This window comes from Cebus imitator, unplaced genomic scaffold (assembly GCF_001604975.1).
Source record: "Cebus imitator isolate Cc_AM_T3 unplaced genomic scaffold, Cebus_imitator-1.0 Scaffold183, whole genome shotgun sequence".
Lineage (NCBI taxonomy): Eukaryota > Metazoa > Chordata > Mammalia > Primates > Cebidae > Cebus > Cebus imitator.
Window position 1 is genome coordinate 1,477,336 of NW_016107498.1, and position 18,637 is coordinate 1,495,972.

Below are 18,637 nucleotides of genomic sequence, written 5' to 3' on the forward strand. Positions count from 1 at the left end.
TTTTTTTTTGGCTGCATAGTATTTCATAGTGTATATGTGCCACATTTTCTTTATCCAGTCTGTCATTGATGGGCATTTGGGTTGGTTCCAATTATTTTCTATTGTAAACAGTGCCACAATGAACATATGTGCACATGTGTCATAATAATAATAGAACTATTTCTAATCCTTTGGGTATATACTCAGTAATGGGATTGCTGGGTCAAATTATATTTCTTGTTCTAGATCCTTCAGGAGTAGCCACACTGTCTTCCACAATGGTTAAACTAATTGACACTCCCACCAACAGTGTGAAAGCGTTCCTGTTTCTCCACATCTTCTCCAGCATCTGTTGTCTCCTGATTTTTTAATGATTGCCATTCCAACTGGCGTGAGATAGTATCTCAATGTAGTTTTGATTTGCATTTCTCTAAATGACCAGTGATGATGAGCTTTTTTTCATGTGTTTGTTGGCTGCATAAATGTCTTCCTTTGAGAAGCATCTGGTCATATCCTTTGCCCATTTTTTGATGGGGTTGTTTGTTTTTCTTCTTGTAAATTTGTTTAAGTTCTTTGTAAATTCTGGATATTAGCCCTTTGTCAGATGGGTAGATTGTAAAAATTTTTTCCCATTCTGTTGGTTGCCTGTTCACTCTGATGATAGCTTCTTTTGTTGTGCAGAAGCTCTTTAGTTTAATTAGATCCCATTTGTCTATTTTGGCTTTTGTTGCCATTGCTTTTGGTGTTTTAGTCGTGAAGTCCTTGCCCATGCCTATGTCCTGAATGGTATTGCCTAGGTTTTCTTCTAGGGTTTTTATGGTATTAGGTCTTAGGTTTAAATCTTTAATCCATCTGCAGTTAATTTTTGTATAAGGAATAAGGAAGGGGTCCAGTTTAAGCCTTCTGCATATGGCTAGCCAGTTTTCCCAATACCATTTATTAAATAGAGAATCCTTTCTCCATTGTTTGTTTTTGTAAGGTTTGCCAAAGATCAGATGGTTGTAGGTATGTGACATTACTTCCGAGGCTTCTATTCTGTTCTGTTGGTCTTCATCTCTGTTTTGGTACCAGTATCATGCTGTTTTAATTAATGTAGCCTTGTAGTATAGTTTGAAGTCAGGTAGCATGATGCCTCCAACTTTGTTCTTTTTGCTTAGGATTGTTTTGACTATGGTCATATGAAGTTTAAGGTGGTTTTTTTCCAGTTCTGTGAAGAAAGTCAATGGTAGCTTGCTGGGGATAGCATTGAATATATAAATTACTTTGGGCAGTATGGCCGTTTTTACAATATTGATTCTTCCTAACCATAAGCATGGAATGTTTCTCTATCTGTTTGTATCCTCTTTTATTTTCTTGAACAGAGGCTTGTAGTTGTCCTTGAAGAGGTCCTTCGCATCCCTTGTTAGTTGTATTCCTAGATACTTTATTCCCTTGGTAGCAGTTGTGGTTGGGAGTTTGCTCATGATTTGGCTCTCTGATTGTGTGTTATTGGTTTATAGGAATGATTGTGATTTTTGCACATTGATTTTGCATCCTCAGACTTTGCTGAAGTTGCTTATCAGCTTGAGATTTTGGGCTGAGATGATGGAGTCTTCTAAATATACAATCATGTTGTCTGCAAATATAGAAAATTTAACTTCTTCTTTTCCTAATTGAATATGCTTTATTTCATTTTCTTGCCTGATTGCTCTGGCCAGAACTTCTAATACTATGTTGAATAGGAGTGGTGAGAGAGGACACCCTTATCTTGTGCCAGTTTTCAAAGGGAATGCTTCCTGTTTTTGCCTGTTCAGTATGTTATTGGCTGTGGGTCTGTGATAAGTAGCTTTTATTATTTTGAGATACATTCCATCGATACCTAGTTCATTGGGAGTTTTTAGCATAAAGGGCTTTTGAATTTTGTCGAGGGCCTTCTCTGCATCTATTGAGATAATCACGTGGTTTTTGTCTTTGGTTCTTTTTACATGATGGATCATATTTATAGATTTGTGTATATTAAACCAGATGAAGCTCACTTGATCATCATGGATAAGCTTTTTGATGTACTGTTGGATTCGGTTTGCCAGTATTTTATTAAGGATTTTTGCATCAATGTTCATCATGGATATTAGCCTGAAATTTTCTGTTTTAGTCGTGTCTCTGCCAGGTTTTGGTATCAGGATGATATTGGTCTCATAAAATGAGTTAGGGAGGATTCCCTCTTTTTGTATTGTTTGAAATAATTTCAGAAGGAATGATAACAGCTCCTGTTTGTACCTCTGGTAGAATTCAGCTGTGAACCCGTCTGGTCCTATATTTTTTTTGGTTGGTAGGCTATTAATTGCTGCCTAAATTTTAGAACCTTAGATCTTGTTATTGGACTATTCAGGGATTCAACTTCCTCCTAGTTTATTCTTGGGAGGGTGTTAAGTGTCCAGAAATTTATCCATTTCTTCTAGATTTACTAGTTTATGTGCATAGAGGTGTTTGTAGTAATCTCTGATGGTAGTTTGTATTTCTGTGAAATTGGTGGTGATATCCCCTTTATCATTTTTTATTATACCTATTCAATTCTTCTCTATTTTCTTTCTTATTAATCTGGCTAGTGGTCTATTTTGTTGATCTTTTCAAAAAAACAGCTCCCAGATTTGTTAATTTTTTGAAGGTTTTTTTTGTGTGTCTATCTCTTTCAGTTCTGCTCTGATCTTAGTTATTTCTTGTCTGCTAGCTGTTGAATTTGTTTGATCTTGCTCCTCTAGTTCTTTTAATTGTGACATTAGGTTGTTGATTTTCATTCTTTCCTCACTTCTCATGTGGGCATTTAGTGCTATAAATTTTCCTCTAGACAGTGCTTCAAATGTGTCCCAGAGATTCTGGTACTTTGTGTCTTTGTTCTCATTTGTTTTCAAGCACGTCTTTATTTCTGCCTTCATTTCATTGTTTATCCAGTAGTCATTTAGGAGCAGTTTGTTCAGTTTCCATGTAATTGTGCAGTTTTGAGTGAGTTTCTTAATCCCGAGATCTAATTTGATTGCACTGTGGTCTGAGAGACTGTTTGTTTTGATTTCCATTCTTTTGCATTTGCTGAGGAGTGATTTACTTCCAGTTTTACAGTAAGTGTGATGTGGTGCTGAGAAGAATGCATGTTCTGTTGATTTGGGGTGGAGAGTTCTGTAGATGTCTATTAGGTCTGCTTAAGATCGCAGATCCTAGTTCAAGTCCTGGATATCCATGTTAATTTTCTGTCTCGTTGATCATCACAGGATTTTTTGTTGTTTAACCTGCTACATTCTGACCACTGTACTTTTAGGTTTTGACAATTTATACTTAATAATTAGTTTTCATCCGCCCCTCACTTGGCCTTATGTCCCACTTACTCTTATTACTCCAGTTGCTTACACTCAGGTTACTGTTGACTTGTTAAGGCCAATATTTCAACCTCTTCATTTTATACCTTTAATTTTCATTGTATTTCAAGCTTAATTTTTTATCAGCTTCTGAATTACTTTGTCTCATTTTACATCCTACTCTTGCTGTTATCTTCCTGTCTCTTTCCATGGAACATCTTTTCATTTACTTCTTAATAATTAGGGTTCACTGAGACTTTATCCTTGGTTTCCTTTTTCAAAATTAATAACTTTATTGTTTTTTGAAAAATGATACATACTTACAAATATTCAAGCAGTAAGAAAGAATAACAAGAAGAAAGCAAAGAAAAAGCTAGTTAACAACCTGTTACAGATGAAAATCTTTAATATTAATTATCATATAACCATCTCTTAATGGCCAGGTAAGGAGAAGACTAGATGGGTAGATTAATTATATAAAAAGAGTATCATATTTTTGAAAAAGAGATTTACATATATTTGGAGTCAACTAAGTGAAGAGTAACTGAAATAAAAGTAAATGAGCTGTAAAACTTTAAATAAATGTTTTCTCTGCTTCAAAAGAATTAATTTCTTTAAGATTAACAGAAAAGTTATAAAAAGAAATGAACACCTTGCTACCCAAGATGGAAAACCTGGGATTTTTACAAAACTCAGCTGGGGAAGCCAAGTCAGGTGGATCACCTGAGGTCAGGAGTTTTAGACCTTCCTGGCTAATATGGAAAAACCCCTGTCTCTGCTAAAAATGCAAAACGGTTTACAGGGCATGGTGGTGAATACTTGTAAACCCAGCTACCTGGGAGGCTGAGGCAGGAGAATTCTTTTAACCCAGGGGTGGAGGTTGCAGTGAGTGCACCAAGATCGAGCTACTTTTCTCCAGGCTGGGTGAAAGAGCAAGACTCTGTCTGGAAAAAAAAAAAGTATTTTTTTTCAAGAAGGAATGAAAATAGCCATATTTGTAAGAACATAGATGTTTGAGAATATGATTCAACTCTCTTTATATTCAAGGGATTAAATGGGCTGGGCATAATTTTATTGGGTTACACCTTTTTTCCCTCAGATCTTTCTAGATGTTGTTCATTTATAGAATCGATGGTTGCTATGAGGATGTGTTACAGATTTTTCCAACCTCCCCTGCATCACCTCCTGCTGTGGATGTGACTTGCCTTTGCTAAGTGGATTCCTGAAAATTTACTTTTTTCAACTTGATACTCAAAAACTTAAGTAGACAGTGTCTTAGTATAATTTGTTCTAGATTACATTTTCCTAAAATACCTGTGCATTTATTATTTGTCAATTAAAATACTACTTTGTTCCAAGGATTTCTCTTTTGCATTTATTTTTGCATACTTTTCTAATCCACTTTTTATACTGTAATTCAAAGAAGTTGTCTTTATGCTAGATTGTTTTTTGTCTGGTCTTCATATCTATTTTTTTTACGATTCTTTAATCTTTTGTCTTTTTCTTCTGCATTCACTTTATCTCAAGACTTTCCTTCATCAGTAACTCAATTTTTAACCATGTATAATCTTTCTTTTGTTCCCTTTTTTTTTTTTTTTTTTTTTTTTTTTTTTTTTTTTTTTTTTTCCTTTTTTTTTTTTTTCTTTTTTTTTTTTTTTTTTTCTGAGATGGAATTTCACTCTGTTGCCAGGCTGGAGTGCAGTGGTGCAATCTCGGCTCACTGCAATCTACAACTCCCTGGTTCAAGTAATTCTCCTGCCTCAGCCTTCCTAGTAGCTGGGATTACAGGCATGTGCCACCACACCCAGCTAGTTTTTGTATTTTTTTGGTAGAGGCGGGTTTCACCCTGCTGGCCAGGATGGGCTCGATCTCCTGACTCCTGAACCGCCTGCCTCCCAAAGTGCTGGGATTAAATGCATGAGCCACTGCCCCCGGCCTTCTTTTGTTTTCCTTTCTTACATTTCTGTTTAATTTGTAGTAATGTTCTTTGTTGTTGTTCTCAATTTATTGCCTTAGTTCTTCAAATTCTTATTTTTGAGGGGGAGGTGTTTTATTATCTGTTTTCTGAACTTGTATTATATTCAATTCGGGTTTTTGGCAAGTTCTTTTCTTCCTTTGTGGCTTTTTTTTTTTCAGTTCGGATTCTAAATCTGTATTTTGTTAAAGGTACACTTTGCTCCACCAACTACTGAGTGTTTTCTATTCTAGAAGGGGTGACCCAGGGTTTCAAATTGTTGTCTGGCTTTTGCAGAGAGTGTTGGATCTAACCAGAGCTGGTAGTTCTCAGTGTTTTTTTGCTGAGAACCATTTCTGCCGCTCTTCATTCCTTTCTGTAGATCCATATTTCCATCTGGTATTATCCCTTTTTGCCTGAAGGACTTCCTTTAATATTTCTTAGAGTGCACATCTGCTGGTAGTGAATTCTTTTGGCTGTTGTACACCTGAAAAATATCAGTATTTTTGCTTCATTTTTGAAAGATATTTTCAATAAATATAGAATGCTACCTTGACAGATTTTTTTTTCGTTAGTAGTTAATTACTCCACTCTCTTCTAGTGTGGATTGTTTCTGATAGGAATTCTGCTCTCATTCTTAGTTTGTTCATCATTATATAATATATCCCCCTTTTTTCCCTCAGCTAGTCAGAGCTTGAACTACTATTGCACCTGTATGAGCTTTGCAGATTGTTTCCTTTAAGTTTTCTCCAATCCGTTTGGATGGTTTTTTTTTTCTCTTAAACCTGGGTAGTTTCCTTATATGCATGCACGAGGTCTTCAGCTCTGTAGATCTTCAGAGCTCCCCCTATATCTGGGTAGATCTCTCCTCTATGACACTTTGCCTTGCAAACTCTAGCTCCATTGGTCTCCCTGTAATCCAGGGTGTGTCTCCTTAATTTTGGAATATTACTGGACTCCATTTAGGTTTCCTGTTTCTGTGCTGTAGCTTGGAAGCTCTCTGTAAGCAGTAAGCTAGGGTAATTATAGAACTCATTTTATTTGTTGCCCTCTCTTAGGGATGACATTGTCTGGTGCCTAGTATCTAAAAAATATTTTTGATACATTTTGTCTGTTTTTCAGTTGCTCCATATAGAAGGGAAAATCTGGTCCCTCTGACTTACTTTTTTTTTTTTTTAATGGAACATGTTTTCCCTGGATTAAATCTCAAATCTAAAGGAATAGTAACCTCTTTCCATATTCCAAATGTATATTTCCTATTTTCTGATACCTGTTTCCTTCTGGCTGTTTTTACAGGTATCTTAAAAGTTAAGCATGTCATCCAAAAAAAAAAAAAAAAAAGCCTCATTGCCTTTTTTCTCAAATGAGTTCAGTCTCTCCTAGGCTTTCCAAATGAATACCTTAAGTCCCTACCATGCTAAATTTCTCCTTACTGAAAATTGCAATTCATAGTGTAATAACTCTTGAATATAGTCCCACAATACCTTTGTTAAGAGCTTAGCTCAACCAAAGAGCTGAAATGCCAGGTGTAGGAATAGCTGCTCTAAGACAACAAACCAAAATGAAAGTTACAGCCACCTTTAATTAATTACTGAGATAGTTTAAGCAAGAGGCTAAAGTGGAGAAAGTGCCAGCTCCCCATATTTTATTTTCCCCCATTGGTCCAGTGATCAACATAGAAATGAGGGTTGTCTCATGGCTAGTGGATCCTCAAACAAAAGATTCTTGCCATTTGATAGACTTGAGGCATGGGGGACGGTTGTGGGAGGATGGTTGAGAGAGGAAAAGTATAAAGTCAGAATGAGGACAAGGATCTTTCAAGTTTACTGTCTCCTCCCAGTCTCCTAAGGAGGTTTCTGCAGAGACACCTAAGCAAGCCTCAGCCAAAGGCACCCTATAAAAAGGCCTCCATATTGAGACATCTATGGTAGAGATACAGATATGCTTAAGAGTGTGATTGGCCAGGGAAGCTAGTGTCCTTGACCAGGGGAACCCTAAACCTTGAGTGTAACTCCCTTCAGAGACTGAAGTCCATTGACTGTACAACAAGTCTGGTTAGGGAGGGCAGCATTCCCTTGTGAGGAGTACCAGGTAGAACCTTTGGAATTACCTATGATCAAGCCTGAAAAATCACATATAAGGTTTGATCAGGAGCTACGTTCTTCAGTCTTTACTGAGTTACAGGTACATGAGTATGTTCACAAAACCATTTCTTATTGTGTTTGTTATTGAAAGTTGAGGGCTTGTGTATTAGACAATGCAAGAAACAAGCAAATGGGAAAACTAATTCATAAACAATGGCAAGCATTTATTTATTGCATATGGGTCTGTGTGTTGGCTGAAGGAGCTCTTAACTACTGCAGGTTTTCTGGCCGAGCTCAGTTTTAGGCTGCAAGTCAAGTCCACTTCTCTTCTATGTGTCTGATTCTTGAACACGGCAGAAGCAAATGTAAACATGGAGAGTTTCTTTTGTCTATGTTTGGAACTGGCACATTGTAACTTCCACCTGAGATTTCTTTGGCTAAAGCAAGTCTCCTTATTAAATAAAGCCAACAACAATTCATTGTCTGTATTAGTTTCTATGGAGGATTGGGGGAATATTTTTAGGCCTTTACCCAGAATCTACTAGGCCTTGCATTATTCCTTTCAGAAATTATTAGCAACAGATTTGACAGCCAAACCCTGAGCCATGTTTTAATGTCAGCATCTGAGATTTGGCCTTTATGCTGCCAGTGATTCAGTGTCCACTCCTTTGATATGGTGACAATTCCATTTTCCAACTCTAAAACTACTGGAACTTACACACTTCCCATGTATCAATGGTCATTGCCTTTCTGAGCTTGGATCTTTCTTAGAGTAGCTAGTCAAATGCAGCCAGCAATAACCAAAGTCATACTATCAGCATTATATGCTTCCTCACTCAGTGTAAAATTTATTAGGTACATTTTTTTGCCTTCCAGGTTATGCCATGTGGCAGTTTTCCAAGTGTTCTGTAACTACATAACATGGGTCACTATTTTCTCAGCATCCTGTAACATATTTTGCTACGCGCCGCCCAGTCCCCAAATCAATGCCACATAATTTAGTTTTTTATCATAGCAGTACCCCACTTATAATTACCAATTTCTGTATCCCATCAGTTTTTCCTACAGAATAAACAACCACAAAATCACAAAATCTCAATAGCATGCAGTAATAAACATTTATTTCTTGCTCATGAGTCTATCAGCTATGATAACTATGCTGTAGTCTGCAGGTCTGTTGGTTAGCTGGAGTGCTTCACCTTGAGGCAATATTGGATTTAGGTCTGCTTCATATTTCTTAATCCCAGGCCAGGCTGAAGGAGCAGTGACTACCTGAACATGTTCTTTTCGAGGCGGATGTTGGAATTTCCAAGGGGTGATCATAAGCATACCATTTCTTAAGTTCCAGGCTCATAACAAGTATGCTGTCATTTATATTCATGTTTCCCTAATCCAAGCAAATCACATGGCTAAACTCAATATTAGTGGAGTAGGGATCTGTATTCTATCTATGAAGGTATCCATGAGAGGAGTAACGATTTGCTGAGTAATAGTCTACCACAGTATGATATAAAAGCATAAGCCAGTGAGCAAAAGTATGCTGGAGCTGTTAGCATATGTTATGATTATATGACTTTCTAGATAGTCTGACCAAATCCAGAAATAAAGCATCTAGAATGGAGTAAATGGATTGCAGATTGTCCTTATTCAATGTTACTTAAAAAATATCACAGACTTTCATAATAGTCGCGCAGCATACAATTTAAGTTCAAGATTTCTGGCAAGTGTCTCAAATTTACTTACTATTAAGAATAGATTGTGTTGGATGCATACCAAGAACATGACCAAAAAATCAAGCATTTGGAAATGGTCATCCTACTTCAACTTAGAGGCAAATCAAGGGAACATATTGGGAACAAAAGGGAAATCCTTTGAGGCATATTCAGGTTTTCTCCAATAAAGTCAAAAACTTTTCAACAACAATAAAAATGTTAAAATAGTTACTTCTTGAAATGATTAATAGTAACTAATTCTTTGTGGCCATAATTTAATGCAAAGTCATTAATCTATTGAGCATATACCTAGTACCTAAGCATTTAAGGAGAATAAACAAAAATTATTCTAAACCCATGCAATATGTTTTATAAAGAAAGGAAGGTCAGACTGCAGTTTCGTTTTATACTAATTATAATTGCTATCCAATCTAGCATAAGGATATTCCTTCCAGCCCTACTCTTGGTATGTTAATATTTCTGATCTTATATTACTCAATTATTTAGTGACTTCCTGCTAATAACAGAATAAAGCCCGAATTTCTTTATCCCACTGAAAAATAGCCCTTGCCTACCTCATTAGCCTTATTTTTTCATATATTTAGCATTATTTTTTCCTCCCCAAAACTGAAAAATCAGCAAAATAAAACCCCAAATGTGCTTTAGCATTTAATATCTCTGGACCAGTGTGCACAGTACTGTATTCCTTTCTTTTCTTGTCAGTTCCGTGTAGAAAAGACCTACTGATCTATGTGACCTCCTATCTAAAGCCGTTTTCTGTTCTTTTTTTGTACCCTCCTGTGTATGTTAGTGTATGTGTGTGTGTGTGTGTGTATGTATACACACATATATAATGTATATTTTATATATACACATATAATGTATATTGTATAATGTATATGTGTGTATATATACATATATATTATATATTCATATAATGTATATAATATATATACGTATATATACATATATATATAACATGCAGGTGAATCGTTTGAATACAGGAATTCAAGACCAGCCTGGGCAATCCTGTCTCTACCAAAAAAACACAAACAAACAAACAAAAAACTTGGGTATGGCAGCATGCAGCTGTAGTCCCAGCTACTTGGGTCAATTAGGCTGGAGGATTACTTGAGCCCTGGAGGTGAAGGTTATGGTGAGCTGAGATCACGCCACTGCACTCCAGCCTGGGTGATAGAACAGGTTGTCTAAAAAAAAAAATAGAAATTTTAAGATTAAAAATTATTGTTTAAACAAACCAAAGGAATAATATTAGGAATATAGAGAAATATTAAAGTAAATTGAAATGAAATTTAATTGTAAAAACTAATGTGTAACATGAAATTTGTATGATATCAGAAGCACAATTCCAGTCTTAAACTCAATAAAGGAAATTCATTTAATATAAAAACAGAAATTAAAATATAATAAAGCACTTGGAAGTAGAAAATAAACAGTCTAAAATATTTAAAAAGTATGTGCTTAAGGAATAGCGTAAAATCATAAAAGGTTGTTACACGTGGCTTCCAAGCTAGCTAGAGGAATTAAAGAGACCATGTTCAAATCCCCATACTTCATCCATGTGAGCTAATGGGATTAAGTGCATCAAGTCCGCAGCTTAAAGACATTTCATTTTTAAGGCAAGGAAGCCTGTTTATTGGGCATAGTTTACAAAGAATAAAATGAAACAAACAAACTCTACTTATCCTTCTGTTTTTCTACCTCTCTTCCTAGAAAAAGGTACTTACATTGTTCTGGCAACTTCCTTTTTAGAATATCTGTGGCTGGTAACAAAAATGGGCTACTTGTCTTTCAACTTTTACTGATTTAATAGATTCTTCCTAAGCCTCCTACCCAGTTAAAGTCAAAGGGGATGGTCTAGGTCTCCAGAAAGAAGTGCCAAGACTAACAGTCATATCAAATGATTGAAATTCTGTCTTACACATCAGAAACAAGATTTATTTCTTGCCATTTCATTAATTGGAAATGCGACTTCAGTTTTCATTGGCCTATGGTTACTTCTCAGAGGAGATGGGTTTTAATTATAGTTGGCTGATCTGACTTTGTGTCGCCTAAGGCAACAATGTTTAATTAACACAAAAACCAAAAACTTTTTAATGTCGGGTCTTGCTGATTGTTGCCTATTCATCCACAATTCACTTGTCTGAAACAGCATTCAGAGTTTTTTTTACTCACAATACTTCTGAAACCAATTATATGCATTTTTTTCTTCTACCCAACAACCAACTCTTTGCTTCCCCAAACTCCAATTGGGCAATTCAGTTCAATTCTAACTACTTAGAATTAGTGCAGACCCTACAGATTAAGGACTCAGTTCTGCAAGACTGCCCCATTTTAGATGTCAGAATGGAGTAAATGGATTGCAACTGTCAGATTGTCCTTATTAAATGTTACTTAAAAAATAACACAGACTTTCATAATAGTCGGGCAGCATACAATTTAAGTTCAAGATTTCTGGCAAGTGTCTCAAGTTTACTCACTGTTTAGTATAGATTGTGTTGGATGCATACCAAGAAGAACATGACCAAAAAATCAAGCATTTGGAAATGGTCATCCTACTTTAAGTTAGAGGCAAATCAAGGGAACATATTGGGAACAAAAGGGAAATCCTTTGAGGCATATTCAGGTTTTCTCCAATAAAGCCAAAAACTTTTCAGCAACAATAGATGCCAGTCACAAGTCCCAGGTTTCCACCTGTATTTCTGACCAACTGACTATAAATTGGGGGTTCCCAGGAGCCCTTCCTCAGATTTGGTAATTTGCTAGAATGGCTCAGAAAAGTTTTCTGTTTACCATTACAGGTTTGTTTTAAAGGATACAACTCAGAAACAGCCAAATAGAAGAGTTGCGTAGTTCATGGTATGGAGGAAGGAACAGGAAGCTTTCTTGTCTTTTCTGAGTGTGCCACCTTCAGCATCTCAAATCTTTACCAACTTGGAATGTCTCCAAACTCCGTAATTTTTGTGGAGCTTTCATTAAGTAGGCATCATTGATTCAATCATTGGCCATTGGTGATTGAATTCAATCTCCATTTCCTCTTCCCTCTGCAGAGGCCTGTTGGTGGGGCTGGATGTTAAAAACCATCTACCCCGTCTCTACTAAAAATAAAAAAAATTAGCCGGGCATGGTGGCGCATGCCTGTAATCCCTGCTACTTGGGAGGCTGAGGCAGGAGAATTACTTGAACCCAGGAGGTGGAGGTTGTGGTGAGCTGAGGTCATGCCATTGCACTCCAGCCTGGGCAATCAGAGCAAAACTCCATCTCAAAAAGAAAAAATAGAATATAATAAGCTTAAGTACTATGAATAAGCAAAATGAAAAGTTAATAAGAAAAAGAAAAAATGGAGAGAAGAAACTCCTGAGAAAGAATGTAAATTAGAATGAATGTTTATACTAGTAAGAGAAAGTCATGTAAAACTAAAATATTAAAAATAAATCTCCAGTAAAGTGAAGTATATGCTCACACATCTACCATAGGAAAGAAATAGAAGTATGTATTCTGACTAGGTCTTCTTGGTTTATTTCACAAATCCTGAAATCCTTGAAGAGAAAGAGAATCAAGGGCAGAGAATTGAGTCCCCCTTTCTTTTCATGGCATGGGCTTAGCTTCTTGAGCATTTTGTATAAACCTGTGAAGGGGAGAAACAAACTTGAGCAGATAAGCACAGCTGAACATGGTTAGCCGTTCCACCTGTGGACCTTGCACACATCCAGGAGCAAACAAACAGCAGACAAATTCATTTTTAAATCAGTCTTCACCACTTACTTTATTGGAATTATTTAGCTATTGTTGACATCCCATACTTTTTGAACATAGAAATGTTATCTTATTTTTAAGATTAAATATTTCACTCAGAAGTATAGTAGATATTTAAATGATGAGAAAAGATGAATTGTATTTGCATATTATTTCTATATTGCTGAAAGATTTTTGTAAATGAATTCAACACCATGGTGTTAGGGGACTAGAAGAAGAAACTTGGGGAACTGATAGATTATTATCAAGGTAAAGGTACTTATTCCCCAGGTGGCAAATTCTACCTATCCTAGCTTTTATTATCCTTAGGATAGTGTTCTATTTATTTCATAAGTACAGAAGTTTTAATTGGGCATGTCATTTTTCAAAGACAAAAGAAACGCCTAATTCACTCTAACAAACTTGTTAGTCACTGTTTATACCAGGAGGATTTCTGCTCTACAGAGAATAATATTGTTTTCTTTTTCCTTTGTTGAGAAATCAAAGTTTTACACTGACCTACAGCGGCCAAGCATATTTTAAAGCAAAATCATCTCAGGCTAACACAGATATGTATCTTTTTAGCTTTATGTATTCTTTTTTGTCCCTTTTTATTCCTTAAGACAAGTTATATTCCAAAAGTAATTCAACAAGAAAATGTTAGTAAAATTTGTCATAGTAATTTATCTGATAAGAAAAAAGTTATGTATAGGATTTGATATATTTTGTTTTTAATATTAACTGAAGTTTTATGATTTTGTTTTTTCTTTAAGATTGTTAAGTTACTTGTAGGTTTTTGGCTTGGTTGAAAAGGTTTTGGTAGTCAAATGTATAGCTATTGTAGGAATGATTTGTAGATATAACCTCACCCATATACCTAGCTTTCTGTTTGTTACGAAGTCACGGTATTTCTAGAAGAGTGATTTTTATGGTTTACCTTGCCCAGTGCATGATCTTTCACTTGAAAAAAAGGTTGTGGTAGGGGGTGTTACAAGTTCAATCCACCCTAATTCTGTTACTGTTTGCTTTGTTCAGCAATCACTGTGATCCTCCTGGCAGGGAACAAGATCCAGAGAACAAAACTAGTAGTGACTGTGTAGATAAAAAGGCAATGAATTCTGCTTTTAAGGCAAAGGGGGAATAGTCTACAAAAGAATGAAAATAGGAATAAAAGTGTGGCATTGTTAACCCGCAGATCTATTGTACTTTTGAAAAATCTTACACTGTAAAAAAAAAAAAAAAAAAAAAAAAAAAAAAAAAGGTGGCACTACAAAGATACATAATTATGTGGCTAAAAATCTTGAAAGGGGTCATTGTTTAGTTACTGGCCAAACACTTGACAAGAAAATAGCCTAGATTATTCATAATTGAAACACCATAGAACTCTTTTTTTTTTTTAAATGACAGGACAGTATTTTAGCAGTACACTTGGTACCATAATATATTATTTATTCTCTACCAGAACAGCTCTTTAGATCTGGTGAAGATGATGAGGTCAAGAAAAGTACTCCAGAGAAGAATGGAAATGAAATGTTGGAGCAGACATTACAGAAGGTAGTCTAATCTTTAAGATATTGAGCTGAGCAAGTTAAATCTGAATTTTAACATAAAGGATTATATTTTAAAGCAACAGCTTATGAATGTAAACCTTGTGTGAATCCTTAATTCAGATCCATAATTCAAAATCATTGGCTTGCCAAAATGGGGTTAAAAAAAATCAATGTTAGTGAAATAAATGTATAAACACTTGTGCTTCCATTGACATAGATTAAAATTATTTTCAAAAGGTGAAATGGAGAGAATGAAAAAAATAGAAACTATGGAAATGTAGGCTATATGTGCTTGTTAGTTATAACTTAGCAGTTTAAGTTTAAAATATATTTTAATAAGACTGTGCTATACTTCCACAAATACAGAGATTTATAATGTTTGAACTAAAACCTGAGCAGAGTTACAACTTTATCACAGTAAAATGGTAATATATTTATAGTTTTAATGTTAAACTTGAAAAAATACATGACTCATCTCATTTTAGATAAAAATTTATACCAATATGATTTAGTACAGCATTTTATGTTCCAATAAGGCCATCCATGTAAACCGTATAGTCATGTTATAACATGTCTATCATTAACAGTAAAATACTATTTTAAAATATTAACGTTTATCTTTATAATTTTATACTTAATTCATATTTTTACAAATACATTGTTATCAAGTTCAATTAAGTGGATCTAATTAGTAATACTTTGTTATGTTATACAGAAAATAATCTTTAAATTGCTTGTTCTTATAAGTGATTGTCAGTTGGCTACATTAGACTGATTTTATAATTAGATAAAGCTAAAAATGTACAAATATATAAACAAAAATATTAACATAATTACTTACATTTTGTTGCATCTCTGAATTGACTTGTAGGAAATCTAGTGATTTATAGCAGATGATGTGATTGTTCATATTTCTAACACTTGCCATACGGTCAGGTAACAAAGGCTGTCATCTCATTATTACTGAATGACACATATAAAGTTAATGTAATAACACAGAACTAGAAATGCTTACATTAACATGTTTTTAGGTAAATGACTAACTGAATTAATCTATGCACTACCAGCTAGGATGTCATACAGTTCACACTAACCTAGCATCTTTTTTTTCAGAAAAATATTTTTATTTGCCAAGTTTTGTATAATTTTTGTATCTATGGATAAGTAACTACTATTTCTTGCCTTAGGGTAGAAACCCAAAAGTAAGCCATTATTTCATTCCATCTGCCATAAATGAATACTACAATAGTAGATCCAAACATCTGTTTTAAGACCTGACAACAAATATATTTTCATTGGACGTATGTCAAATTAGTATACTATTTTTTATATTTACCTAATGTAATTTTATCAATCACAAGTTAATTCCTCATGGTTGAATTTCCTTATTTTAAAACTTTTATGTGAAACTCAAAATTAATTTTAAAAATAGTATTAAGATGAAAACAGTAGTTGTATACAGTAGAAATGAAACATATGAACAGATTATTTTTAAAATAATATATTAACATTTCACATTGTTATTGGCAGAATTGTGTTATAGCCCCCAAATTTATATGTATATTAAGAGTCCTAATCTATATTATCACAGAATGTGACTATATTTGGAGACAGGGTCCTTAAAGAGGTAATTAAGTTGAAATAAGGCTATTAGGGTGAGCCCTAATACAACATGACCAGTGTCTTTATTTAAAAAAAGGAAATTAGAATACAGACAAATACAGAGGGAAGTCCATGTGAAGACACAGGGAAAAGATAGCCATTTACAAGCCAAGGAGAGAGGCTTCAGAAGAAACCAACCCTGCTGACACCTTGATCTTGGACTTCTAGACTTCAGGAATGTGAGAAAATAAATTTCTGTTGTTTAAGTCACCTACTCTGTTATACTTTGTTATGGCAACCCTAGCAAGCTAATATACGTGCTTCATAGCTTGATAATGCCAGGTGTTTTATTTCTGTTTTGAAGAGAGCCTGCTTTTTTTTTCCCTCAGACAGAATCTGCTCTGTCATCCAGTGTGGAGTACGATGGGCTCACTGCAACCTCCACCTGCTGGGTTTAAGCTATTCTCTTGCCTCAGCCTCCTGAGTAACTGGGACTATAGGTGTGCACCACCATGCCTGGCTAATTTTTGTGTTTTTTGTAGAGGTGGGGTTTCATCATGTTGGCAAGGCTGGTCTCTAACTCCTGGGTACAAGTGATCCTCCCACCTCAGCCTCCCAAAGTGCTGGGATTACAGACGTGAGCCACTGCACCTGGCCTAAAAAGAGCCATCTATTTGGTATAGTATTTAAAATGTTCAGAACTGTAAGAAAACATGAGCCTGAGCTGAATTATAACCCATAAATTGAACACCTTTATCAGTTCCCCAGACTTTCATTCTCAAATATGTATTAAAATTTACTTTTCTATTTTTGAAGGATTAAAATCAGTTTAACAGTTTTTGAGTGTATACCTTGAATAACACTTTAATAAGTGCTATGGATTTTCCCTTTCAAAATATTTAGAAGTAGTGTCTCTGTTTTGTTATTTGTCCTCCAATTTAAACTTAAATAATTTTGACCATTTCTCATTATCAAACATAGATGCACATTAGGCAGTTAAGAGACCTTAAAACCATAGACATCTTCAATTGGTGTGTATATAGGGGTGGAAAGGTGTGGTATATTTCCTCGCCCATCATAAGGGCCACAGTTGACACTCCTATAATAAAAGGCAGGTTAATATGAGAAAAACATAACATTTATTTAATCAAAGTTTTATGTGCCACAGGAGGCTTCAAAAACAAAGACCCAGAGAAAACTGTCTGTTTATATGCTGAGGTTCCATAAATAAAGGATAGCCATGTAGAAATGTGTTTGCACAAATGGGTATGATCTATGGTAATGGACTGAGGAGAGGTGAGCCCAGCAAGGCCTGTCTGCTCAGATTCTTCTTGCCCTCTGTGTAGACTTCCTTCCTTCCCAGGTATGGGACCAGACCCCTCTGGAATGAAAGTCTTCAAGGGAGAACCAAGAAGGGAGAAAATGACTTTTCTTGGTTTTAAGCCTTGCTTTTGGGGAGAGGAGTTTTAGTTTGTATGACCTGCTTTAGGGAAGAGGAATTATGTTGATTTGACTGACTTAGGGGAGAAAAAGGGGTGGGTGACAGGAGGGCAGGAGATCTTGCTTCTGAGGCACTTCCAGTGACCTTCAATTCAAGGCACTTGGCAAACCAAAGTGCCATACTTTGATGTGTTGTGTTCTGAGCACCAAACTAGTAAAATTTTAAAGAGTTTTCCCCAAACTTAATTGGATTTTAGTAAAAAAAATATATATATAATGCTAATTTCCAGAATCGGAATCTCAAATTTAAGATGTTTATTTGTTGTATTTGTTTATAACATATTTTAGTTTAATTGAAATATAAAGTTGATTTAATGGCTACTTTGGAATATTCAGCACAAGTAATTATATTTTAGTTACAGCAATTTTATTAGGTAGGTGTTAAGATTAATGATAATAGAAACAGTAATAAGGATAATGGTAATAAATTGTTTTCTTCAGGAATTATGGTTTATGATCACATTTAATACTCCCAACAAAACTGCAAGGTGTAGGTATTACTATCCTCATTTCACAGATGAGGAAAGTAAAGGTAAAATACTTTAAATATTTTACCAGATAAAGTGAGTAGAGTTGGAAGTGAGATATAGACCTAATTCAAAATTCTGTTTCCCCTAAAACACACTGCTTTTTATTAATATTTTTGTATCACCAAAGTAACTTTTTAAAAAAAAAAAAAGTGTGGACCAGTCAAGGCAACACAGTGAGACTCCGTCTCCACAAAAAATAAAAAATTAGCCAGGTGTGTTGGTGCATGACTCTGGTCCCAGCTACTTGGGAGGCTGAGGTGAGAGGATCACTTGAGCCCGGGAGATCAAGGCTGGGGTGAACCATGATTGGGCTCCTGCACTTCAGCCTTGGCAATTTGAGACCCTGACTTAAAGAAAGTGTAATTGTTTACTTGCACCAAATATGTATTTAAAAAATAGAGTATATTTTACTTACTCCTTTTTGGAATCTAACATGCAAAAGTATTTTAAAATATATTTATGAGAAGTATACTGATTTGGGTGGTGATTAAAAATCCTTCAATAAAATTTAGAGGTAGAGTGATTAGGAAAAAATAAAAAATACTCTGCCATAGATTTTTTTTATTGAACACTGTATTTTTTGTCATATTAATCAGCTCCCCAATAAGAGCTTACATTGAGAAGGAAAAATACAATCTCTTTCA

The 18,637-nt window shown here is 35.0% G+C and overlaps 1 protein-coding gene across 6 annotated transcripts in view; it reads left to right on the forward strand.

Moving 5' to 3' along the window:
- The window catches only part of CNTLN (centlein), a 338,923-nt gene that overhangs the window by 205,626 nt on the left and 114,660 nt on the right, over positions 1 to 18,637 (forward strand). For 5 of the 6 annotated variants that reach the window (XM_017545930.2, XM_017545932.2, XM_017545931.2 and 2 more), the window contains exon 14: positions 14,274 to 14,365. In XM_017545930.2, coding sequence (XP_017401419.1) covers positions 14,274 to 14,365 — 92 coding nt within the window. Of the gene's footprint in view, positions 1 to 14,273; positions 14,366 to 16,060; positions 16,161 to 18,637 lie in introns of those variants that run through there. The other variant, XM_017545934.2, reaches the window with a different exon arrangement.